The sequence below is a fragment of the Tachyglossus aculeatus genome, chromosome 4, assembly GCF_015852505.1.
Source record: "Tachyglossus aculeatus isolate mTacAcu1 chromosome 4, mTacAcu1.pri, whole genome shotgun sequence".
NCBI lineage: Eukaryota > Metazoa > Chordata > Mammalia > Monotremata > Tachyglossidae > Tachyglossus > Tachyglossus aculeatus.
In genome coordinates this window covers 66,326,311-66,351,919 of record NC_052069.1, presented here as the reverse complement: position 1 = coordinate 66,351,919, position 25,609 = coordinate 66,326,311, and the positions used below count along the sequence as shown (strand labels likewise).

The window sequence follows — 25,609 nt, the reverse complement described above, 5'->3', positions numbered from 1 at the left end:
TGTCGTGGGCACCGAAGGCGTTGATATTCTATTGCCCTCCCCCAAGCGCTTAGTACAGTGGTTTGCGCAAAGTAAGTGCTCAATAAATACGATTAATAACAATAATGACTAATTCCTCCCGCTCCACTTGGAGCAGCCGCTGCGCTCCCTCTCTCCATTGATCAAATCTTGCTCAGCTGCAGAGGAGGGAGGGAGGGAGAGAGTGGGAGGAGAAGGAGAGAAGGAGGGAGGAGGAGGGAGAAATTTCAGCCAAGGCTCTCAGCAAAGTTTGACTTTCCAAGACCAGGACCCCCTTTCCCGCCCCCTCCAGAGACTGCATGCAGGTCAGTTGGGTTTCTCCTCTCCTCTAATATCTGAAAGACACCCCTTCTTCCCTCCCCCCTCCCCAATTTCTCCTATCCCTCTTCCCTTCTTCTCCTCCCCCACTCCCAGATCCTTTTTCCCCCCCATCCCCATTCCCCACTGCACGGCCCAGTCCGGGCGATCCCTGGGGTTTTCCCAGGCTTGAAGGTGGGTGAGGGGATTCCGGGAAAGGGGTTGGAGGGGGATTGAGGATTGGGACGGGAGGGGGCCGTTTGCTGATCGCGGTCGCGGAGGTGGCTGAGGCTGGGAAGGGGGCTGCACCTGCCCCTCTCCCCATCCCCTTTGACCCTTTGGGAGGGCAGGGGTTTGGGGCTGGGAGAGGAGGTGACAGTGTGTCATCCAGTTTGGGAGTCCAGAGAGGGATGTGATTCGGTGTGGGGGGGAGGGTGGGGAATTTGGATCTCTTCCCTCCCAGCCTTCTCTCAGTTGTGGTATCCTTTGGGTCCTGGACTGGAATGGGGCTGGCTTGGCTGGCCTGGACTGAGGCTACTCTGGTGCTGGGACTCATTGGACTGGGCTAGGGCTTGCTGGGCTAGGGCCGGGGCTCACTGAGGGACGCAGGGAGTCATTTGGTTGGACTGTGCTTCTTTTCCCACCCCCAGGCTGTGTAAGACAGGCTGACAGGCTGCCTGGGTTCTTGCTGGGGCACCTAAAGGACTTACCCTGCTAGTTTGGGGGACTGTTTGGTGCTGGAGGGCTGCTAAGCCTCCCTCTGCCCTAGCCACATCCCTCCCCCCAGGGACTCAGGGCAGCCAGGCCCTGGCCCCATGATAATAGTGATGGCATTTGTAAAGCACTTACTATGTGCCAAGGACTGTTCTAAGTGCTGGGGAGGTTACAAGGTGATCAGGTTGTCCCACGTGGGGCTCACAGTCTTAATCCCCGTTTTACAGATGAGGGAACTGAGGCACAGAGAAGTTAAGTGACTTGCCCAGAGTCACACAGGTGACAATTGGTGGAGCCAGGGTTTGAACCCACGACCTCCGGCTCCAAAGCCCAGGCTCTTTCCACTGAGCCACGCTGCTTCATCAGTCTGTCCAACGTGGAGATCAGTCTTAATCCCCATTTTACAGATGAGGTAACTGAGGCACAGAGAAGTTAAGTGACTTATCCAAGGTCACACAGCAGACAAGTGAAGGAGCTGGAATTAGAACCCACAATCTCTGACTCCCAAGCCCGGGCTCTTCCCACTAAGCCACGCTGCTTCTCATAGCCAGCTGAGGCAATGTGCCCTGCAGAGGGACAAGATAACTACACCCTTTAGCCTAGTTAGGTCAGTTCTGGGCACAGGGAAAAAGGTGGATGGTAAAAACTGGGTCGGAGTGTGGCAATTCTGAGCTGAAGGCTGTCCCTGACCCTCTTGAGTCTGCCGGTGTGGTGGGTTTCAGTCTAGGGCCAATGTCCAGTCCAATCACAGAGACCATCATGATTGACTGAACTGGGCAGAGTGTTAAAACTTGGAGAATACAGTTCCTAGCCTCCACAAGCTTATAATTTGATGAATGAGACAGACAGACATAGGTTAAAGGGTCCAGGTCTCTCCGCCTTACTTTTCCTCAGTCTTCTCCCACTACAACCCAGCCCGCACATGTGAATCCTCCAGTAATATAATAATGATAATAATAATAATGATGGCATTTATTAAGCACTTACTATGTGCAAAGCACTGTTCTAAGCACTGATCCGAGTCCTCTGCTCTCGCCTCATCTGCTGTCAACCCTTTATTCATGCCCTCTGTCCTGCCTGAACCCCTTCCCATCGGGCGGAGCAGCGCTCTCCCCCCATCTTCAAAGTTCTTTTGAAATCATATCTCCTCCAGCAATCCTTCCTGGATTAAATAGCTGTCATTCTCCTATCGACCCTTTTTCCTTCCACACTCACCCCCAGATTCTAGATCCTCAGTTGCTTCCCTTAACTAATGAATCAATGATATTTACTGAGTGCTTACTGTATGCAGAGTACTTACTCTGTGCAGAGTACTGTACTCAGCACATGTGTGAGTACAATACAGCAAAGATGGTAGTCATGTTCCCTGCCAACAAGGAATTTACAGTCTAGAGAAGCAGACAGCTATTAATATAAAATATGGATATCCACAGAAATGCTTAAAGGTATAGATCCAAGTGCCTAGGTGATGCAGAAGCCAGAGGGAGCTGGGGAAAAGAGTGATTGGGAAAGGACTCTTGGAGGAGATGTGATTTTAATAGTGCTTTGAAGGTGGGGAGAGTGGTGGTCTGTCAAATTCATAGGGGGGGTTCTCCCCTGTTAGACCATATGCTCCTCAGGGGAAGAGATCATGTCTGCTACCGGACTGTACTCTCTCAATCAGTACGGTAGTGCACTGCACAAAGCAAGCGTTCAGTAAATCCCAGTGAATGATTGATACAAGAGGACCTAGGGTGAAACTGCCGATTTGGATGATAAAAGCAAAAGTAGTTCCAAGATGAAATAAGTTTGCAGGTGTGCACATAAGTGCTGGCTATGACTGTCAGTGACAAGACTATAGGGGTGGGGGACTAGTTTAGTTTGCACCTTCTTGGACCTGTTCTACGTTAAACTTAGGGCTAGGTCATTCCTAAGGCCTAGGAATTGTTTCCTAGGATTGTTTCCGGGGGGTTATTTGTCAGAAGTGGCAGAGGCCAAGGGAGCTTAGGCTTTGCACACAGTAAGCATTCAGTAGATATGATTGAATGAATGAAAAAAAGAAAAGGCCATTGGATTGGAGCAGAAAATGGGTCATTGGAAATTTTGGGGAGTGTAGTGTCCATGGGGTGAGGAGGAGTGGGTCAGGAGCTGCCTTCCAGAGGAGGAAGCTTTCCTGAAGGCTCCACTGAGCCCCTGGACTCCGGAGAGTCCCAGCTCAATGATGGGGCCCACCTAGGATCAAATTTTCCAGGGGTTTCTGAGCAGGACCACCGACTATCCTCCCCCCACCTCCAGCAAACCCTGGGGTAGCTGTCCCTGGCCTTTGGAGAGAGGGGCAGCCTGGGATTTCCCAAATGGCCACTAATGGGGGGTGGGGGTTTGAGGGTAGGAGGTGGTTACCCCTCTCCCTCTCCGTCCCTGTTGTCCCGTTCTTTCGCTGTAAGATCTGGAGGGAAACTGCTTCATCCCTCAAGGCCTCCCTGAGAAGGGGCCCTGTGGGACTCAGGGCCATAGCCTGGGGCTAGAGCCCATCTGTTGGGAGTTGGGGGGACAAGGGGCCCCCAGATTCAGGGCACCAGGAGCTGCACAAAGCCTAGGGGCAGGAGCTAGCAGCTCAGCCCCCGAGTCTGACTTCTGTCCACTTGATGCGGAGTGTAGTAGAGCTGCATAATGTAAGTGGCAGGTGCAGAGCACAGCCCTGAGTGATTAGACGAGTTTTTTTTTCCGGACAGAGCTGAAGGCGTCTCAGGTGCTAGTGGAGGATCTCAGGATCCCATTGGAGAAAGGGAGCGGGCCAGACGGCTTTTCTGAAATATTCCTTCTCAGAACAAGACAAGCTGCAGCCTCCAGGAGGGGCATGTGGGATTGACAAATGCGGAGAATATAAGAGGTTCAGCTTTGTGCGTTCAATATGTAAGAACTGGATTTGAGTTTGAGGAAGGACTCCAGGCATTTTCTACAGCCTCTCAAAGGCAGGTTCCATGCCTCTGCCATGGTAATAAGGGATTCCCTTCGTCCTGAGGACAGGGGCTGGTGGCGGATGGGGGCCGATGATAGTTTGAGACTGATGAAAGCCCTTTTTGGTTTCTGGTCCCTGTTCTTTTTGAGAAAGGGATATTTGTAATTCTGTACATAGGCACGACCTACCAACTCATTAATCGTGATGGTGTCATTTTTAGAAAAGTGGGACCAGGTCACCTACACATTTTACAGATTAGGAAATGGAAGCCCAGAAGAGTTAAATGATTCACCAGACAGGCTTGATTAAATCAGGAATGCAACTGGCAGTAGATCCAAAGGCTCTAAATCCGGTAGTTGCTGTCCTAGGTCAAACATCAGTATTGAACCATGGGAGGAACACACTCCCCCATCCATGGCCCCACTAGATTATAAATTCCTTGAGGGCAGGAGCCACAACCGCTACTTTTATTGTACTCTCTCAAGTGGCTAGTTCGGTGCTTTGCAGCCGTTCAGCCCCAAATGTTGTGCCCAGTAGGTGTTTCAGAAAAAGTGCTCTGCATAATAGAAGTTCAGTAAATACAGATGATGATGGGTACCTCAGTCCATTTGCCAGTCTCCCATTAGACATGTTGGCTTTGTAATTCCATCTTCTGCTTTGTCTGTCTGCTCCATGTAGTAGCGTATGGTGAGTAGGTGGCAGAGCTTAGTGATTCTTACTGCTAGCTACCTGACCCATGAATGGTAACCTTTGCCAAAATGAGATGTTCCCTAGTGCGGATTAGTCCAAAACCTTGGTTTTCTTCAAGCTTAACATCAGTTCCGCCAAGCCGACTAAGCCGTCTGAACATCAAGAGTGTTTCGAGAGCACTGCTGTTGGCAAACAGAAACCTCTGGAGGTTTATTGACGGTCATTTCTGCCTGCTGAACTGCTGGCATTTCTTGGGGGAAAGATGATCTGTCAACCACATGCAGGCCCCTTGCTCAGCCTCCAAGAAGAGCTGTATTAAAGTCAATGGACTAAAACAAATATTCCACATCAGAAGTACATAAAAGCACAAGTGCACGAGGCTTTAAAGTGATGGGTGGTAAAGTCTTGGCTTTGAAGAAACCCATTTTTTTGTGGTATGTAAGTGCTTACTGTGTCCAACACTGTTTTAAGCACTGGGGTAGGTACGAGTTAATTAGATTGGACACAGTCCCTGTCCACAAGGGGCTCACAGTCTAAATAGGTGGGAGAACAGGAGAACTGAGGCTCAGAGAAGGTAATACAGACCCTCAGTGCTTAGTACAGTGCCTGACATGTAGTAAACACTTAAATACCATTATTATTATTATTAAGTGACTTTCCCAAAATCATACAGCAAACAATTGGAAGAGCTGTCATTAGAACCCAGGCCTGTGCTCTTTCCGCTAGGCCATGCAGTTTTTCAACCCACCCAAAGGATAGCTTGGTCAAAAGCTGGGTCGAATCTTACCTCTCACATGCTTTATTTTATTATTTATGGTATTTAAGTGCTTACTATGCACTAGGCAGTGTACTGCATGCTGGGTAGAGACAAGATAATCAGGTTGTACAAAGTCCCTGTCCCACATAGGGCTCACAATCTTCATCTCCATTTTACAGATGAGGTAACTAAGGCCCAGAGAAGTGATGTGACTTGCTCACAGTCACACAGCAGATAAGTAGGGGAGCAGGGGTTAGAACCCAGGTCCTTCTGACTTCCTAGCCTGTTCTCTATCCATTAGGCCACTCTGCTTCCATGCTTGTTTCAAACACATGCCTCTAGTCTGTGAGCTCAAGTGGGCTTAGAGTGGAGAGGAGGATGCCTCTCAAAGTGCAGGGCTTCTGTAGGGCATTTGGCTAAGTTCCCAAACAATTGTTGTCTCAGTTTGTGATCCAAAGTCTCACAGCCCTTTTAAATAAGAACAAGGATTCACCCCGCTGGTCCTATCCCAAAATGCCGGGTCTTGGCAAAAAACCTTGGGAAAACTGAAATCTCTGCTTCTCCTAATAGGTGATTCGTCACCCTAATAAAAATAGTTTAAGAAAACATCGCTAAGGCCACAAACATTTTGGGTATAATAACACTCGGCCTTGGGAAGAGCTGACAAACCCCATTGGTCTGGCGCTGTTGGACTGACTTATTTGAGTTGATGTTTGTGGAGGGAAAACGAGCTCTCTGTGTTTATTATTGCTCTGAGAGAGAAGCTGCTTCCAGCTGTATCCTGGAAGCAGAGAAGGTACTTAGTTGGAGTGTGGTTTTGGATGCCCTCTATCTCCTTGAGTGAAATGTTGCGGGATGAGAGCCGATTAAATTGTCCCATACAGTTCCTGTATTGAAAAAGCATTACTTCCCACCGTTTCTCAGCTCTGTTCCCACTTAGATCTGGGTTTGAGGGAACTTCACAAATTATCTCACTTGCCTACGGAGCAATCTGGATTCCCATTTGGCTTCTTCCTCTCAGACACGGTCGGATGCTTGTAATTCCATCTTCCGCTTTGTCTGTCAGTTTTGTCGGAGCTGCCTGGGTAGCAGAGCTCGGTGATTCTTTTTCTTTAGCTACCGAACCACGAATGGCCAGATCGAGACGTTTCCCTGGCGCAGGTTAGTTCATGACCTTGGTTCTCTTCAAGCTTATCGTCAGTCCCGCCAAGTCAGCTGAGCCCACTCGAATGTCGAGCTGCTTGAGAGCTGACTGGAGATGGTTAGGGCAGGCCCAGTTCCTTTGAGGCAGAGATGGTACTGCTTCCTGTAATTACCTGACAGGAGGAAGAGTGTTTTAGTTTTAATGGACTAAAACCAGAGAGACCTCTTGTTCCTGGCTTTGGGCAGGCTACACACAACACTTTCCTCATTCCAGACAGGGATGCCCCACTCTTTTCCCTTTGCTCTCCAGTTGATGATGTTGATGGCACTTGTGAAGCTCTTGTTATATGCCAGGCACTGTACTAAGCACTAGAAGCTTGTACTAAGCGCTGGACACAGAGACCATTCCTGGGGCCCTCTGAGAAGTTGGTGTGACAGGACTAAGAGGGCACTTAAAGCAAGCCTCCCCCTCCACTTCCCTTAGCATAGAGAAGTCATTTTATCATTCATTTATTTGTTCATTTTGTATTCATTCTTTTTTTCTTACATTTTTTTTGTTAACACTTGTGTCTATTTTCCCTCGGTGTCCTTGTGTGCATGGCACTTACAGTCTCTATACTGTAAGCTTGTTGTAGTCAGGGAATGTGTCTGTTTATTGATATTTTGTAGTCTCCCAAGTGCTTAATACAGTGCTCTGCACACAGTAAGCACTCAATAAATACGATGAATGAATAAAAGGCACCTGTTTCTGCCTGCCTAGGGAAGCAGCACGTTGTAGTGGTTACAGCACGGGCCTGGGGTTCAGAGGGTCATGAGTTCTAGTCCCGGCTCTGCCACTTGTCTGCTGTGTGACCTTGGGCAAGTCGCTTCACTTCTCTGGGCCTCAGTTACCTCATCTGTAAAATGGGGTTTGAGACTGTGAGCCCAATGTGGGACAGGGATTGTGTTCAATCCTACTTGTTTGTATCCAACCTAGCACTTAGTACAGTTCCCGGCACACATTAAGCGCTTAACAAATACTACATTTATTAAGCATTTAGTACAACGTTCTGAACACAGTAAGGGCTCTATAAATATGATTGAATGAATATTCCTTTAGATTATAAGCTTCTGAAAGACAGAGACCATGTCTTCTTCTATTAGCATATGTTCCCAAGCAACTCGTCTAATGCTTTTCACACAGGTGCCCACGATATAGCTCTGCCCACACTAAGCAACCAGTACAGCTTCAGTTATGTTCTTGTCTGCAAAATTCAGTGGGTGAACTCATCAACAGGGAGATGTTTCTGTAACATTACTGGGGAGCAAACTCATTCAGTGGAAAGGGTTCTAACAGGGGATTATTGCAGATTTGGCCTTGTCAAGAATTCCAACTGATGTAGCAATACCAGGTTTGGGGGTATGGAGCTAAAGACCCCCAAGAGCCATGAAAAAAAGAAGAGATGGGTCCTGGTTTTTGGTTTGTTTTTTTTTTTGCTTTCGACCCACAGACAACCCTCACGTTGACACTACTCCCCCGTGGCCCAGTTATCCGCCTCTCTCACTCTGTTGGTTTCCTCCTTGTCCAGAGTAAGGGGTTTGCAGGCTAAGTGGTTGCTTAATACACTTCTTCCTCAAGGGAGGAAGCTAGCTTGGTCAAGGTCTGGGAAGGGAAGACAGCTCCATGGTTCCTCTCTCACTAATTTCCAGCTCTTACTTCCCAGTCCTCTGGCTGCCTACAGTGTGAATAGGTGGCAGAAAGTGAGAGGTCAGGGCTGGTGGCAATGTGTTGTATCCCCACCCTTCAACTAAGGCTCCCACAATAGCAACAGGGGCAGCCAGACAGAGCCAAAGGGCAGCCCCCTATTTTCACCTTCCTCGTTTAACTTCGGAGCACATCACATAAAGAGAAGGGCAAAGGAGAACCGTAACAAAGTTCGGCTTTGCTTTAATTGTTGGTCAGTTGCTGGAATTTCCCAGTTCTTGGAAGCGTCTGGACAATGAATAGGCACCTTTCACTCTTACCTCAACGAGCCAACCGACACCGATTCTGGCCTTGTCCCCCCAAATATCTCACACCTGAGAAAACCGCCCCGATGCTTTTTCATCCCAGTCTTTTGATCACACTGTGTTCACAGAGAGGAAATGCAGAATCCTTCAAAGAAATGTTTCACATCTAGCTAAGGTGCCGTGTTGGTTCAGCTGACCTGACTGTGGGGGCCTGAGAGTTTGCAGTGTGTTTTTTGTCTCTGATATGTTTCCGTGTTTTCTGTCTCTAGATTGGCCAATTCCTCATGTAAAGAGTTCCAAAGATGAAGTTTTCTCCAAGCAAGATCCAGTCCAGGCCCCTTCTGGCACTCTTGGCAATCATAGTTCACTTCGCCGGCTGCGTCCAGGGTCAAGGTAGTCGAGAGGGCTGCATGATACGGGGGCAAACTGCCTAAGCTACTTCTGATTGGATTATGGCCTTGGGCCGTCTCTTGGAATCCCTGCTCTCCATGTTTGTGGTAACTTGGTAGGAAGGTGACAGAGAAGCAGCAGCCAGGCCTAGTGGAAAGAGGATGGCCCTAGGAGCAAGAGAACCTGGGTTCTAATCCTGGCTTTGCCAAATGTCTGCTGTGTGACCTTGGGCAAGTTAGTTCACTTCTCTGGGCCTCAGTTACCTCATCTGTAGAATGGGAACCAAATCCTCCTCCCTCTGACTTCGACTGTGAACCTCATATGGGACAGGGACTATGTCCAACCTGATTATCTCAGTTCTATTATTATTATTATTATGGTATTTGTTAAGTATTTACTATGTGCCAAGCACTGTACTAAGCGCTGGGATGGATACAAGCAAATCAGGTCGGGCACAGTCCCTGTCCCATGTGGGCTCACATTCTCAATCCCTATTTTACAGATGAGGTAACTGAGGCACAGAGAAGTGGCTTGCCTGTGGTCACCCAGCAGACAAGTAGTGAAGTCAGGATTAGAACTCACGACCTTCTGATTCCCAGGGCCATTCTCTATCCACTATGCAATGCTGCTTCTACCCCAGCACTTAGTATAACAAGAATCAGTAAACATACTTATTCATGGTGGATTACTTGTTAAAGGCTTACTATGTGGCTAGAAATGGTACTAAAGGCTGGATGTTCTTGTCAGAGCTGAGGCCCTCTGGGTTATGTTATGGTACTGATGAAGGGTCTTGTTTGAGCTCGGGTTGTGTTGATTTGTGTTGGAAGATGAGGAGAGAATTAGGTCCTTGTCAGGAATCTTTGGCTGGCACAAAACCTGTGATTTGGAGGCCAATTTGTTAGGCTGCACTATCTTAAAGTGCTACAGGATCACACCTGTCCCTGTCCCCAGTGTATCTCTGGACAGCAAGCCTAGGCCCACAAACGCACCACAGCTAGACATACTAATTAATCATATTTATTTTGTGCAGAGCACTGTACTAAGCACTTGGGAGAGTACAGTATAACAGAGTTGGTAGCCACGAGATTACAGTCCAGAGCGGGAGACAGAGATTAACATAATAACTTGCAGACATGTACATAAGTGCTGTGGGGCTGAGGGAGGGATGAATAAAGAGTACAAGTTCAAGTGCAAGGGTGACCCAAAGGGAGTGGGAGAAGAGGAAAGGAGGACATCGTAGGGAAAGGCCTCTTGGAGGAGATGTGCTTTTAGTAAGGCTTTGAAGGTGGGGAGAGTGATCATCTTTAGGACATGAAGAGGGAGGGCAACATATAGGAGGGAGGGCAGATTTTAGTGACGGATTGGATGTGTGGGGTGAATGAGAGAGCGGAGTCAAGCATGACACCAAGGTTGTGGGCTTGTGAGATGGGAAGGATGGTAGTGCCATCCACAGTGATGGGAAAGTTAGGGAGAGGACAGGGTTTGGGAGGGAAGATAAGGAGCTCAGTCTTGAACATGTTGAGCTTTAGGTGGTGGGCGGACATCCAGGTGGAGATGTCCTGAAGGCAGAAGGAGATATGAGCCTGGAGGGAGAGAGAGCAGGGGAGGAGATGTAGATTTGGGTGTCATCAGCATAGAGATGATAGTTGAAACTGTGGGAGCAAATGAGTTCACCGAGGGAGTGAGTGCAGATAGAGAACAGAAGGGGACCGAGAACTGACCCTTGAGGAACCCCTACAGTAAGGAGATGGGAGGGGGAGGAGGAGCCTGCGAAGGAGACTGAGAATGAACAGCCAGAGAGATCAGAGGAGAACTAAGAGAGGATGTCGTCCTTGAAGCCAAGATTGGATAGCGAGTTGAGGAGAAGGGGGTGGTCCACGGGGTCGAAGGCAGCTGAGAGGTCGAAGAAGATTAGGATAGAGTAGGAGCCATTGGATTTGGCAAGAAGGAGGTCATGGGTGACCAGTCTCAGTGGAGTGGAGGGGGCAGAAGCCACATTGGAGGGGGAGAGAGTTGGAGTTGAGGCGAGAGTTGGAGTTGAAGCAGGACTGTGGGGTGTTAGTGAAAGGCTCCATGGAAGAATTTCTCAAACATTCTGTCTCACTAGCGAGCCAGAGGCCCCTGCAGGTGACGTGGCATGCACATTTCTGGCATGAACCCGGTTCTTACCTTACTAGATTCCCGAGAACCAGCCAGATGAGCAGCAAACGGGTGTGGGAGGGAGTGTGGTCTGATAGAAAGAGTACACAGTAGCGTGGCTCGGTGGAAAGAGCATGGGCTTGGGAGTCAGAGGTCATGGGTTCTAATCCCGGCTACACCGCTTGTCAGCTGTGTGGCTTTGGGCAAGTCACTTAACTTCTCTGGTCCTCAGTTATCTCATTTGAAAATGAGGATTAAGACTGTGAGCCCCACACGGGACAACCTGATCACCTTGTATCCCCCGCAGCGCTGAGAACAGTGCTTCGCACATAGTAAGTGCTTAACAAATGCCATCATTATTATTATTATTGCCTCTGCTTAGAATAGTGCTTGGCTCATAGTACGTGCTTAACAAGTACAATAATAATAATAATTATTATTATTATTATTGTTCAAAATGGTGAGGGGAAGCAGTCTGTACTGAGGGAAGCCTTATCCCCGCTGAGGCCCAGGATGGGAAAGAACCAAAGCCAAGACTCCTGCTGTGGTTTCAGCTTCTTGCTCGACCTTCTCTTAGAGAGGGCCAGGTGGGGAGATCTCAGAACTCTGTCTATCTCATATCTCATGGATGCTCATATACATATATGTGTGTGTGTGTATATGTACATATAGATTTTTAATGGTATTTAAGTGCTTACTTAGAGAAGCAGCATGGCCTACTAGAGAGAGCTTGGGCCTGGCAGTCAGAAGGACCTGTTTTCTGCCACTTGTCCACTCTGTGACCTTGGACAGGTCACTTAAGTCCTCTGTGCCTCAGTTAACTCATCTGTAAAATGGGGATCAAGACTGTGAGTCCCAAATGGGACATGGGACTGTATTCATCCCAGTGCTTAGTACTCTACTTGGTACATAGTAAGCATTTAACAAATGCCATTATTATTATTATGTGCCAAGCACTGTACTGGAACAAGATAATCAAGATGGAAACAGTCCATGTCCCACAAGGCGCTCACAGTCTTAATCTTCACTTTCAAGATGAGGTAACTGAGGCACAGAGAAGTGAAGAAACTTCCCCAAGGTCACAGAGCAGACAACGGCAGGGCTGAGATTAGAACCCAAGTCCTCTGATGCCCAGGCCCATGCTCGTTCCACTAGGCCACATTGCTTCTCAACTGTAGTGGTCTGTACGAATCTCAAGTCTCATATCTAGGAATCTGTAGACACTTGAATCTAGTTTAACTTTCCTCTCTTTCTCTCTGTGGGCATTTAATATTAATAATGTGTGGTATTTTCCAGGGGCTTTACTATGTGCCAGACTCTCTACTAAGCACTGGGGTAGATATAAGATAATCATGCCTAACCCAATCCCTATCCCACATGGGGCTCTCAATCTAAATAGGAATCAATCCTTCAAATGTATTTATTGAGTGCTTACTGCGTGCAGAGCACTTGGGAGAGTGCAAAATTAAGGAAGCTAATTTTCAGTGTTTGAGCAGTACTTCTTCTTGGTCCAATAATCCTGATAGGGCAACACCTGCTGAAAACCCCATCGATAGTGATTGCAGTTCTGGACTGGAATTGTGGTTTACCACTGTGAGATTTGGGTCCAGAGCTCAGTGTTCAGCAGTGAGTTCATACCAAACATTTTTTCGGCATTCAAATATTTCTGATAACTCTGCGCCTACTAACTGCATTCCTGTGGAAATGTCAGAAGTCGTACACTGCCTCAAGTTTTCCAAAAATGTTTTAAAAGTACTTTTAGTGGTCTAAAAAAGGGAATTTAGGATCATTCATTTCCACGAGCCCTTAACATTAAGTGCTTTGGGTCCAATGAGCACTTAACAACCATCATTTGAGCGGGACAGGAATCCAAACCAGGACCCCAAGGTTCGATCAAACCTTTCTGTGGGGTTTCTAAAAACTTTTTAACCCACTTTTTGTAAACTGGAAAATGTAAGTCTTCTTTCCCTGAGAAGGGGCTTGGCGGCCCTATGTTAGGATGTCCCCTTCCAGCTTTCATTTACAGGGAAAACTCCTGTCTGAGGGAGCAGGGGGTTCCAAGCCCTGTTCTGGGAGAACAGAGAGTTCCAAGTCCTGTCCTGGGGAAACGGGGGTGTGGGGGAGGTCCAAACTCTGTCCTGGGGTGGGGTCAAGGGAACCCAAGCTCTGTCCTAGAGGAGTGAGGGATTCCAAGGCCTGTCTTGGCAGCACGGGAGGATCCAAGGCCTGTCCTGGGGGGAATTCCAAACTTTGCCCTGAGGGGTTGGGGGGTTCCAACCCCTGTACTAAGAGAGTGAGGGTTTCTAAGGCCTGTCCTGGGGGAGCAATGGGTTCTAAGTCCTGTCCTGGGCAGGCAGGAGGTTTCCAACCCCTGTCCTGGGGAAGCAGGGGGTCCCAAGCTTTGCCCTGAGGGTGCAGGGGTTTTCCAAGCCCTGTACTAAGGGAATGAGGGGTTCTAAGGCCTGTCCTGGGGGAGCAATGGGTTCTAAGGCCTGTCCTGGGCAGGCAGGAGGTTTCCAACCCCTGTCCTGGGGAAGCAGGGGGTTCCAAGCCCTGTCCTAAGGGAGTGAGGGGTTCTGAGGCCTGTCCTGGGGAAGTAGGGGGTCCCAAGCTTTGCCCTGAGGGTGTGGGGGGTTTCCAAGCCCTGTCCTAAGGGAGTGAGGGGTTCTAAGGCCTGTCCTGGGCAGGCAGGAGGTTTCCAACCCCTGTCCTGGGGAAGCAGGGGGTCCCAAGCTTTGCCCCGAGGGTGTGGGGGGTTTCCAAGCCCTGTCCTAAGGGAGTGAGGGGTTCTGAGGCCCGTCCTGGTCAGGCAGGAGTTTTCCAACCCCTGTCCTGGGGAAACAGGGGGTCCCAAGCTTTGCCCTGAGGGGGTGGGGGTTTCCAAGCCCTGTCCTAAGGGAGTGAGGGGTTCTAAGGCCTGTCCTGGGGGAGCAATGAGTTCTAAGGCCTGTCCTGGGTGGGCAGGAGGTTTCCAACCCCTGTCCTGGGGAAGCAGGGGGTTCCAAGCCCCGTCCTAAGGGAATGAGGGGTTCTAATGCCTGTCCTGGGGGAGCAATGGGTTCTAAGGCCTGTCCTGGGTGTGCAGGAGGTTTCCAACCCCTGTCCTGGGGAAGCAGGGGGTCCCAAGCTTTGCCCTGAGGGGGTGGGGGGTTTCCAAGCCCTGTCCTAAGGGAGTGAGGGTTTCTAAGGTCTGTGCTGGGGGAGCAATGGGTTCTAAGGCCTGTCCTAGGTGGGCAGGAGGTTTCCAACCCCCATCCTGGGGAAGCAGGGGGTTCCAAGCTTTGCCCTGAGTGGGTGGGGGGTTCCAAGCCCGGTTCTAAGGCTTGTCTTGGAGGAGCATTGGGCTCTAAGGCCTGTCCTGGGGAAGCGGGGTGTTCCAAGTCCTGTGCTAGGGGAGCGAGGGGTTCCAAACCTTGCCCTGGGGGAACAGGGGGGATTCCAAGCCCTGTCCTGGGGGATTAGGGGGCTGGTTGCAAATCCTGTCCTGGGGAAGCAGGGGGTTCCACCCCCGTGAAGGTTCTGATCAGGGTCACCCCTGCTGGGAACACGGACGACCCAGGAGACTGTTTCCTCCAGCAGGGATAATGAAAGTAATAATAATAATAATGACATTTATTAAGTGCTTACTATGTGTAAAGCATTGTTCTAAGCACAGAGGAAGTTACAAGGTGATCAGGTTGCCCCATGAGGGGCTCACAGTCTTAATCCCCATTTTACAGATGAGGGAACTGAGGCACAGAGAAGTTAAGTGACTTGTCCAAAGTCACACAGCTGACAATTGGTGGAGCTGGGATTTGAACCCATGACCTTTGACTTCAAAGTCCATGCTCTTTCCACTGCGCCACGCTGCTTCTCTTGTTCTTATTGGTAGATTAATAGATACTGCTCCTCTTGTTCTTATTAATTGATTTGTTTTTGTAGTGTTTTCACATTCCTTCCTTCCCTTTCTGTCTGTTATTAATTTCACTCCCTCCTCTCCCTAGACTGTCAGCCTCCTTTGAACCATGTCCGATTCAGTGCCTTTGGACTGTAAATTTCAGCTATGAACCTCTGTGTGACTGTAAAAACCAATGCAAAACTCAGTCTTGGCCACGTCGTGCACTTAAAAAGGGTGTCCCTTGTGTGCCGTGTTCGACATTTAAACTGCCTGGCATCTTTTTGTCTTATCTTTTTGTCTCATTCTTTACAAAGCCTTGCCCATAAAGAGCCATAACTTTCTCGATGGTAGTACACCATGCTAGTTTCTTCTCAACAGCTGACTCCCAGTTTCAGCTGTGTTGCAGCATCGTTGGTGGCTCTGTTTTATTCTGTTCATAAAACGTTATGGTTTTCCAGTTTCAGCTCTCTAATAATAATAATGATGGCATTTGTTATCGCTTACTATGTGCAAAGCACTGTTCTAAGCGCTGGAGGGAATACAAGGTGATCAGGTTGTCCCATATGGGGCTCACAGTCTTAATCCCCATTTTACAGATGAGGGAACTGAGGCTCAGAGAAGTTAAGTGACTTGCCTAAGGTCACACAGCAGACATGTGGTGGGGCCGGGATTAGAACCCGTGACCTCTGACTTCCAAGCCTGGGCTCTTTCCACTGAGCCATGCTGCTTCTCTAAGTAGCAGTTGCTTGGGTGTCCTGTTGTCGTTCGTTCTCTCAGCAGAGCCATGTTGAGATAAAAATAGCATCGATGCTAGCAGACTGACTATGTCTCAAGACTTCATGGTTTTTTTATCTTGTATTGCCATTTGCTACCGAAGATCCGTAAATGATAATCGTAGAAATGATCATGGAGCTGGATGAGGTGTGTAATAGTAATTATGGTATTTGTTAAGTGCTGACTATGTGCCACGCACTGTACTAAGCACTGGGGTGGATACAGGCAAATCGGGTTGGTCACAGTCCCTGTCATTCATTCATTCATTCATATTTACAGAGCACTTACTGCATGCAGAGCACTGTACTAAGTGCTTGGAAAGAACAATTTGACAACAAATGGAGACAACTCCTACCCAACAGTGGGCTCACAGTCTGGAAGGGGAGAGACAGGCAACAAAACAAACCCTCCATTGGGTTCACAGACTCAATCTCCATTTTACTGATGATGTAACGGAGATATAGAAAAGTGAAGTGACTTGTCCAAGGTCACATAACAGACAAGTAGTGGAAATGAGATTTGTCTGCTGCGTGACTTTGGGCAAATTACTTCACTTCTCTGGGCCTCAGTTCCCTCACCTGCATGATGGGGATTGAGACTGTGAGCCCTATGTGGGACAGGGACTATGTCCAACCTGATTTGCTTGTATCCTCCCCAGGACTTCAAACAGCGCCTAGCACATAGTAAGTGCTTAAAAAACACCATTAACAACGATAACAACATTGCTACTCTCTAACAGGCTCCCAAAGGATTTGCTAGTCTCCTTCTAGACTGTGAGCCCACTGTTGGGCAGGGACCATCTCTATATGTTGCCAACTTGTACTTCCCAAGCACTTAGTATAGTGCTCTGCACACAGTATGTGCTCAATAAATACAATTGAATGAATGAATGAATGAATTCAATTGTATTTATTGAGCGCTTACTGTGTGCAGAGCACTGTACTAAGCGCTTGGAAAGTACAATTTAGCAACAGAGACAGCCCCTGCCCACAACGGGTTCACAATCTAGAAGGGGGGAGACAGACATCAAAACAAGTAAACAGGCATCAATAGCATCAATATAAATAAGTAGAATTAGAGATGTATACACATCAAAACAAGTAAATGGGTAATAATTATTTTGGTATTTGTTTAGCACTTACTATGTGCAAAGCACTGTTCTAAGCGCTGGGGAAGATACAAGGTGATCAGGTTGTCCCTCAGGGGGCTCACGGTCTTAATCCCGATTTTACAGGTGAAGTACTGAGGCACAGAGAAGTTCATTCATTCATTCATTCATTCATTCAATCGTACTTATTGAGTGCTTACTGTGTGCAGAGCACCGTACCAAGCACTTGGGAAGTACAAGTTGGCAACATATAGAGACGGTCCCTACCCAGCAGTGGGCTCACAGTCTAAAAGGGAGACTTCTTCAAGTGACTTGCCCAAGGTCACACAGCTGACAATTGGCGGAGCAGGGATTTGAATCCATGACCTCTGACTCCAAAGCCTGGGCTCTTGCCATGCTGCTACAGATCTGTATATCTATATATATCTATATATATATAGATATATATATATACACACAAGTGCTGGGGGGGTGGGGGAGCAGATCAAAGGGAATGAGTCGGAGCAATGGGGAGGGGAAAGGGGATTCCATATTTTTTTTTCCTTGTCTATCATTGCAGTGTTGATCGTTGATCAGTGTGCGTTCTAGCAACAGAATTCTATGATGGTGCTCCGCTCTTTTTTGCCAACATAAATTTCTGGTGGGGTTACAGCTTTCCAGGTGCTTTCCAGACTGTGCCTCCTCCTTCCTCTCCCCCTAATCCCCCTCTCCATCCCCCCACCTTACCTCCTTCCCCTCCCCACAGCACCTGTATATATCTATATATGTTTGTATATATTTATTACTCTATTAATTTTACTTGTACATATTTATTCTATTTTATTTGGTTTGTATGTTTTGTTTTGTTGTCTGTCTCCCCCTTCTACACTGTGAGCCCGCTGTTGGGTAGGGACCGTCTCTATATGTTGCTAACTTGTACTTCCCAAGCGCTTAGTACAGTGCTCTGCACACAGTAAGTGCTCAATAAATATGATTGAATGAATGAATGAATGGCTGTTACATCAGCAGGGGACACGTCTGTCAACTCTGTTGCCTTGTCTTCTCCCAAGCTCTTAGTACTTTCATTCATTCAGTCATATTTATTGAGCACTTACTGAGTGCAGAGCACTGTACTAAGCACTTGGAAAGTACCATTCAGCAACAGAGACAATCCCTGCCCACAATGGGCTTAAAGTCTAGAAGGACTTGACAGTCCTAATACTGTGTTCTTCACACAATAAGTGCTTAGTAAATAGAGAAGCAGTATGGCCTAGTGGATAGAGCACAGACCTGGGAGTTAGAAGGACCGGAGTTCTAATCCCAGTCTCTCCACTTGTTATGTGACCTTGGGCAAATCATTTCACTTCTCTGTGCCTCGGTTACCTCATCTGTAAAATGGGGATTAAGACTGTGAGCCCACAGCGAGGCTCAGTGGGAAGAGCACAGGCTTTGGAGTCAGAGGTCATGGGTTCAAATCCCGGCTCTGCCAATTGCCAGCTGTGTGACCATGGGCAGGTCACTTAACTTCTCTGTGCCTCAGTAAACTCATCTGTAAAATGGGGCTAAAGACTGTGAGCCCCATGTGGGACAACCTGATCACCTTGTAACCTCCCCAGCGTTTAGAACAGTGCTTGGCACATAGTAAGTGCTTAATAAATGCTATTATTATTATTATTATTATTATTATTATGTGGGACAGGGACTGTATCCAACCTGATTACCTTGTATCTAGTACAGTGCCTGGCACAGAGTAAGTGCTTAACACCATCATTATTAACAAATACCACCATTATTATTAATATTGTATTAATAATAACACCATTGACATATTGTCAGCCCACAACTGACTAATTCAATCAGTCAGTGGTATTTATTGAGCACTCACTATGTGCAGAGCACTGTACTAAGCGCTTGATGAAGCAGTTTGCAATTATTTCCAGGCCTCCTTAGGTGTGGGCTTCTAGAGTGCAGTCATCTGCAGACGGCGATTCTTGAGGAACTGCCTTTAGGACTCTGGATGATGCTCAAAGTCTGAGGAGGAGTTGGCAGCTTCCTAGAGATGTAGAAGCATGTTCTTACTCTAGACTGTAAGTTTGTTTTAATAATAATAATAATGATGGAATTTGTTAAGCGCTTACTATGTGCCAAGCACTGGTCTAAGCGCTGGGATAGATACAAGGTAATTAAATTGTCCCACGTGGGGCTCACAGTCATAATCCTCATTTTACAGATGAGGTAACTGAGGCATAGAGAAGTGAAGCGACTTGCCCAAAGGCAGTTATGGGTGGGGAATGTGGCTGCTAATTCTGTTGTATTGTTTTCTCCCAAGCATTTAGTACAGTGCTCTGCACGTAGCAAGTGCTCAATAAATAACACAGATTGATTGATTCTAACATCTGTATCCAGGTTTCTTTTTGCGTTTTCTACCATGGCTGCATAGAGTAAATTGAATGGGACTAGGCCCATAACACATCCCTGATTAACAATGGGGAACGCAATAGTACGAGAATGCTCAACTCTTACCTGGCCAGTAATAATAATAATGATAATGATAATAATAATAATAATAATGGCATTTATTAGGCGCTTACTGTGTGCAAAGCACTGTTCTAAGCACTGGGGAGGTTATAAGGTGATCAGGTTGTCCCATGTGAGGCTCACAGTCTTAATCCCCATTTTACACATGAGGTAACTGAGGCCCAAAGAAGTGAAGTGACTTGCCCAAAGTCACAGACAAATGGTGGGGTCAGAATTAGAACCCAGGTCCTTCTGATTCACAGGCCTGTGCTCTAGCCATTAGGCCACGCTACTTAATAATAATGATGGCATTTATTAAACGCTTACTATGTTCAAAGCACTGTTCTAAGCACTGGGGAGGTTACAAGGTGATCAGGTTGTCCCACGGGGGGCTCACAGTCTTTATCCCCATTTTACAGTTGAGGGTACTGAGGCCCAGAGAAGTTAAGTGACTTGCCCAAAGTCACACAGCTGACAAGTGGCGGAGCCGGGATTTGAACCCATGACCTCTGACTCCAAAGCCCGGGCTCTTTCCACTGAGCCACGCTGCTTCTCTGCTTCTTATAGCAATGCCATCTTGAAGTAACCTCAGACCCTTGTTCAAGTTTTCAGGGCAGGCAAATTTGATAAATAATTTCCAGAGACCAGATCTACTGATGGTACCAAATATTTTCATATGGTCTGTGAATGCTGTATCTGATGCCTGGCAGCAAAGAACATGTCTTTCACACCACACTTTGAACCAAAGCCATATTGTGATTCTGGATATATTCAGCCAATCCAGGTGTACCAGGACTACAATCTTGCCAACAGTAGAAAGTAATGAAACACTTCGATAATGGCAACAATCTAATCTCTTGCATTTCTTCTTGAAGAGGGTGATGATGGTGGCGTCTTTGAGATCCTGTGGCATTTCCTCAGTGGCCCATGTGTAAGGGAATGTCTTTGAACGTTTCCTCAGCACTATGCATGGTATTTTGTGGCCAACTGAAGCATCCAGCAAGTGTAGCCTCATTTCCTGGCGTGCTCTCAGGCCTCCCCTCCTACTCTTCCCCAACCTCAGTCGAGTGAACTCCCTGCCCTGGCGTGGTGTAGAAAAGAGAACAGCATCTGCAGTGAGAGTCCCTTTATAACCCTTGGAAGGCTGGTGGCCACAGTAGCCTGGTTGTGTCACTGTGGGTCTGCTGTGGACTCTGAATCTTGAGGAGCCTGAAATTCTACTCCTCTGTCCACTGTTCCCTAATGGCTTTTGTTTCTACCTTTTATTATTATTATTATTTTATTATATGATGTAATAGAAAAAGAACAAAAGCTAATAATAATAACTGTGGTATTTGCTAAGCGCTTACTATATGCCAGTCACTGTACTAAGAGCTGGAATAGATGCAAGATAATTGGGCTGTACACAGTCTCTGTCCCACGTAAGGCTCCCGGTCTCAATCCCCACTTTCCAGATGAGGAACTGAGGCCCAGAGAAGCTAAGTAATTTGCCCAAGGTCACACAGCAGACAAACAGAAGAGAAGCAGCGTGGCTCAGTGGAAAGACCACGGGCTTGGGAGTCAGAGGTCATGGGTTCTAGTCCTGGCTCCGCCACTTGTCAGCTGTGTGAGTTTGGGCAAGTCACTTAACTTCTCTTTGCCTCAGTTACCTCATCTGTAAAATGGGGATTAAGACTGTGAGCCCTACGTGGGACAACCTGATCACCTTGTATCACCCCCCCCCCCCCCGCCCAGAGCTTAGAACAGTGCTTGTACATAGTAAGTGCTTAACAAATACCATTCTTCTTCTTCTTCTTCTTCTTCTTATTATTATTATTATATGGCAGAGCTGGGGTTAGAACCAAAGTCTTTCTGACTTTGTTCCATACTCTACCCACTAAGTCACACTGCTTCTCTAATTTGCACAGTTTTGCCTATTATGTATTTGTCCTTGTCCTTTTTGCTGTTTTAATGTTTTCTTTCATTGCTCCAGATAATAATAATTATGGTATTTGTTAAGCGCTCACTATGTGCCAAGCACTGTTCTAAACGCTGAGGTAGATATAAGGTAATAAGGTTGTCCCCCATGGGGCTCAATCTTAATCCCCATTTTACAGATGAGGTAACTGAGGCACAGAGAAGTTAAGTGGTTTGCCCAAGGTCACAGAGCGGACAAATGGCAGAGCTGGGATTAGAACCCATGTTCCCTAACTCCAAGCCCGTGCTCAGATGTGCCTGCTTCAGTCTCCCCCTCCTCCCCACCTTTACCCATAGATTGTGAGTCCCTCAGGGATGGGCTCCGTGCCTAATTCCCACCTGAATACTCTTTCCCAGTGCTTAGTAAAGTGCTCCGGATGCAGTAAGTACTTAATACTATTACTACTGCTGCTATTGTAAGCATCAAACAGAGGTCAGAATTAATAGTATAATAATTACAATGAAAACCATATTTCAGCAGGATATTAAGAATATTATATCAAAGGTATCCTCTAATTACAAAAGTAACAAAAACCAAATGAAGGATTTCTTAACAGAGTTTCAACAGAAAGGCATGTCCCAGCAGAGAGAGATTTATTTCCATAACTCAATAGAGCATTTTTTCTGACTTATTTCATCTACTGAACTAGAGACCCAATCCTAACTCCAGTGTACAGCAGGAATTTTGTGGCGATTGTCACTTCAACATTTTTGCATCACCTAAAAACTCGGGGACACAAATAGCACTTAGGTTCACATCTTTAGACTCTGTTGTTTCCACTTGCCTGCAGTTTGTTTTAGGATCTGTTTCCCCTGCAAGATTATAACTCTCTTGCAGGCTGGGATTGTGTTCTCTACTCCAATTACACTCTCCCAAGAGCTTAGTACAGTGCTTTGCACATAGTAAGCGCTTACTAAATGCCATTATTATTATTATTTGCACAGAGCAAAGGCACAATAAATACTATTGAGTGAAGACTTTGGGCCCTTCTCAGGGTTGCACCTGGGGAGTTTCCAGTACTCTACAGTTTCGGCTATGGGAGGGAGAATCAACCAGAGGCCTACCCATTCCACTCCCGGCTTGGGCAGTGGCTAGCGAATGGAAGGCATTGAGCCCGCTTTTGGGTAGGGACCGTCTCTATATGTTGCCAACTTGCATTTCCCAAGCGCTTAGTACAGTGCTCTGCACACAGTAAGTGCTTAATAAATATGATTGAATGAATGAATGAATGCTACAAGTCAAAACTCACCCACCCTGGGCAGCAGCAGCGTGGAAGAGAGCCGAGGGCGGAGACTCGAGTTAACTGAGCAGAAGGAGTCAATGGTAAACCAATTCCAGATTTTTACCTAGAAAACTCTATGGATACACTACCAGAACAATTGCAGATGGAGGTGGGGCTTTCTGGGAGAGATGTGTCTGTGGTATCGCTATGGGTCGGAAGTGACTTGACGGCATAAGGAAGTCTTTGGAGAAGTCTTTTTTCAAGCCAATCAATTAATTAATTGATCTTTGGGAAGAATTCACGTCCCTTGAGTTGTTGAAATGTTTTAAGTTCAGTATGTCTCTGTTGCTTTGCCTTCCAACTTATTAAAATTACCCGATTTAAATGTTTTTTAAAAATCTTTTTCAGTGGCACCACCAACAAGACTAAGATACAGTGTATTAACACATGACAGCATACAGATATCATGGAAAGCTCCAAAGGGGAAATTTACTGGATACAAACTTCTTGTTACTCCAAATGCAGGTAAAAAAAAAAAGTTTTGCTCTCTTCTCCCTTTCCATATAATGGTTCTTTTCTTACTTTTGGGGACTATTAACTGTTAACAGAGAGGACTCTCTGATGGTATCACAGGTTCATTTTAAACAAGAAAACATTCTCACAATCCTCCCTCTACTCCGGAACTCCCTCCCACTCCCTATATGCCAGCCCACCACTCTCTCCACCTTTAAAGCTTTATTGAGGTCAAATCTCCTCCAGGAGGCCTTCCCTGTTTTCCCTGGCTCTCTCTCCCTTCTGCATCATTCAGGCACATAATAATAATAATAATTATGGTATTTAAGCGCTTACTCTGTGCTGGGGTAGATACAAGGGAATCAGGTTGTCCCACGTTGGGCTCACAGTCTCAATCCGTTTTACAGATGAGGTAACTGAGAAGAGAAGTTAAGTGACTTGTCCAAGGTCATACAGCAGACAAGTGGCCAACCCAGGACTGGAACCAGGTCCTCTGACTCCCATGCCTGTGGTCTTTCTACTAAGCTATGGTGCTTCTCCATTTCCTTCATTTTGGGTGGAAAAAGTCCATTTGTCCATTTCTGGCCTGAACCTACCCTGGATGAGTTCAGGCTCAATGCTCTGGTCAAGGGGGTGGCAATCAATCCATAAAAGGCATTTATTGAGTACTCACTGTGTGCGGAGCACTGTACTACGCCTCTCAGGGAAAGTACAATACGACAGCCCGTAGACAAGATCCCTGCCCACAGAGAGCTCACAGTCTACCGGTAACGTTTATTAGATGACACGGTGAGAAGCAGGAGAGGACAGATCATCATCATCATCAATTGTATTTATTGAGCACTTACTGTGTGCAGAGCACTGTACTAAGCGCTTGGGAAGTACAAGTTGGCAACATATAGAGACTGTCCCTAGCCAACAGTGGGCTCACAGTCTAAAAGGGGGAGAGAGAACAAAACCAAACATACTAACAAAATAAAATAAATAGAATAGATATGTACAAGTAAAATAAATAAATAAATAGAGTAATAAATATGTACAAACATATATACATATATACAGGTGCTGTGGGGAAGGGAAGGAGGTAAGATTGGGGGGATGGAGATGGGGATGAGGGGAAGAGGAAGGAAGGAGCTCAGTCTGGGAAGGCTTTCTGGAGGAGGTGAGCTCTCAGTAGGGCCTTGAAGGGAGATGGAGAAGAGGATAGGGCTGGGGGAGCTAGACGTAAGTGGTAGGGAGTGGGTTATGGAACTGGCCTTTACACTGATGCCTTGGAGTGGTTCATTCATTCATTCAGTCATATTCATTCATTCAATCGTATTTATTGAGCACTTACTGTGTGCAGAGCACTGTAGTTAGCGCTTGGGAAGTACAAGTTGGCAACATATAGAGACAGTCCCTACCCACGATGACCCCTATTAAGTTGTCTTTATTATAGCTCGCATATTATAAGCTGCACGACCTAGCAAGAAGAGCACAGGATTGGAAGTCAGGAGACCCAGGTTCTAGTTGCAGCTCCACTGCCACCTTCTAGACTGTGAGTGCGTTGTTGGGTAGGGACTGTCTCTATATGTTGCCGACTTGTACTTCCCAAGTGCTTAGTACAGTGCTCTGCACACAGAGCTCAATAAATACAATTGAATGAATAAATTAATGAGTCCTGGGTGACCTCGGTCAATCACTTAACTGCCCTGGGCCTCAGTTCCCTCATCTGTAAAATGGGGATAAGGGGCCTGTTCTACCTCCTTCTAAGACAGTAAGCCCCACGTGGAACAGAACCTCTGCCAGATCTTAGTATTTTGTACCTATTGCAGGGCTTAGAGCATGGTGCTTGTCACATAAGCACTTAATAAAATCCATTTTATTATTACTATTATTATCATTATTATTATTAATTATAATATGTAAGGTAAAGTAGCAAGCAGTGGGATAACTAATAGAAAATCAATATATCACCCTGTCCCTGATCTACAAGGGACTCGTAATCAACGTAGGGGAGGACTGATCTGAAGAGAATGCAAATACAGTGAAAACATAATAATAATATTAATGGTATTTGTTAAGTGCCTACTATGTGCAAAGCACTGTTCTAAGCATTGGGAGGGATACAAAGTGATTATTATGACGTGGGGCTCACAGTCTTGATCCCTATTTTCCAAATGAGGTAACTGAGGCACAGAAAATTAAGTGACTTGCCAAAAGTCACACAGCAAAGTGGCAGTCTTCAGTAAAAAAAAAAAAACAACAACAATTAGTCTTTAGAGGATAGCACAAGAGTTTCTCACCACTTCAGTCAATTAGTGGCATTTATAGAGCAATTGCTATGTGCAGAGCACTGTACTAAGCGCTTGGGAGAGTAAAATATAGCAGAATTTATAGACAAATTACCTACCCACTTATCTTCTTTGTGCCTCACCCTCAAAATGGGGATTCAATACCTGTTCATTCATTTAATTGTATCTATTGAGTGCTTACTGTGTGCAGAGCACTGTACTAAGCGCTTGGGAAGTACAAGTTGGGAACATATAGAGAACGGTCCCTACCCAACGGTGGGCTCACAGTCTAGAAGACTACCTGTTCTCCCTCC

General features: G+C 46.7%; 1 protein-coding gene across 2 annotated transcripts in view; it reads left to right on the top strand.

Moving 5' to 3' along the window:
* Nucleotides 1–204: 204 nt before the first annotated feature.
* COL14A1 (collagen type XIV alpha 1 chain) overlaps nt 205–25,609 on the top strand; it is a 189,613-nt gene continuing 164,208 nt past the window's right edge. For both annotated transcript variants that reach the window (XM_038744920.1, XM_038744919.1), the window contains exons 1-3: nt 205–323; nt 8,816–8,939; nt 22,918–23,034. In XM_038744920.1, the coding sequence (XP_038600848.1) occupies nt 8,849–8,939; nt 22,918–23,034 (208 nt within the window). In that variant the 5' untranslated portion in view covers nt 205–323; nt 8,816–8,848. The remainder of the gene's footprint in view (nt 324–8,815; nt 8,940–22,917; nt 23,035–25,609) is intronic.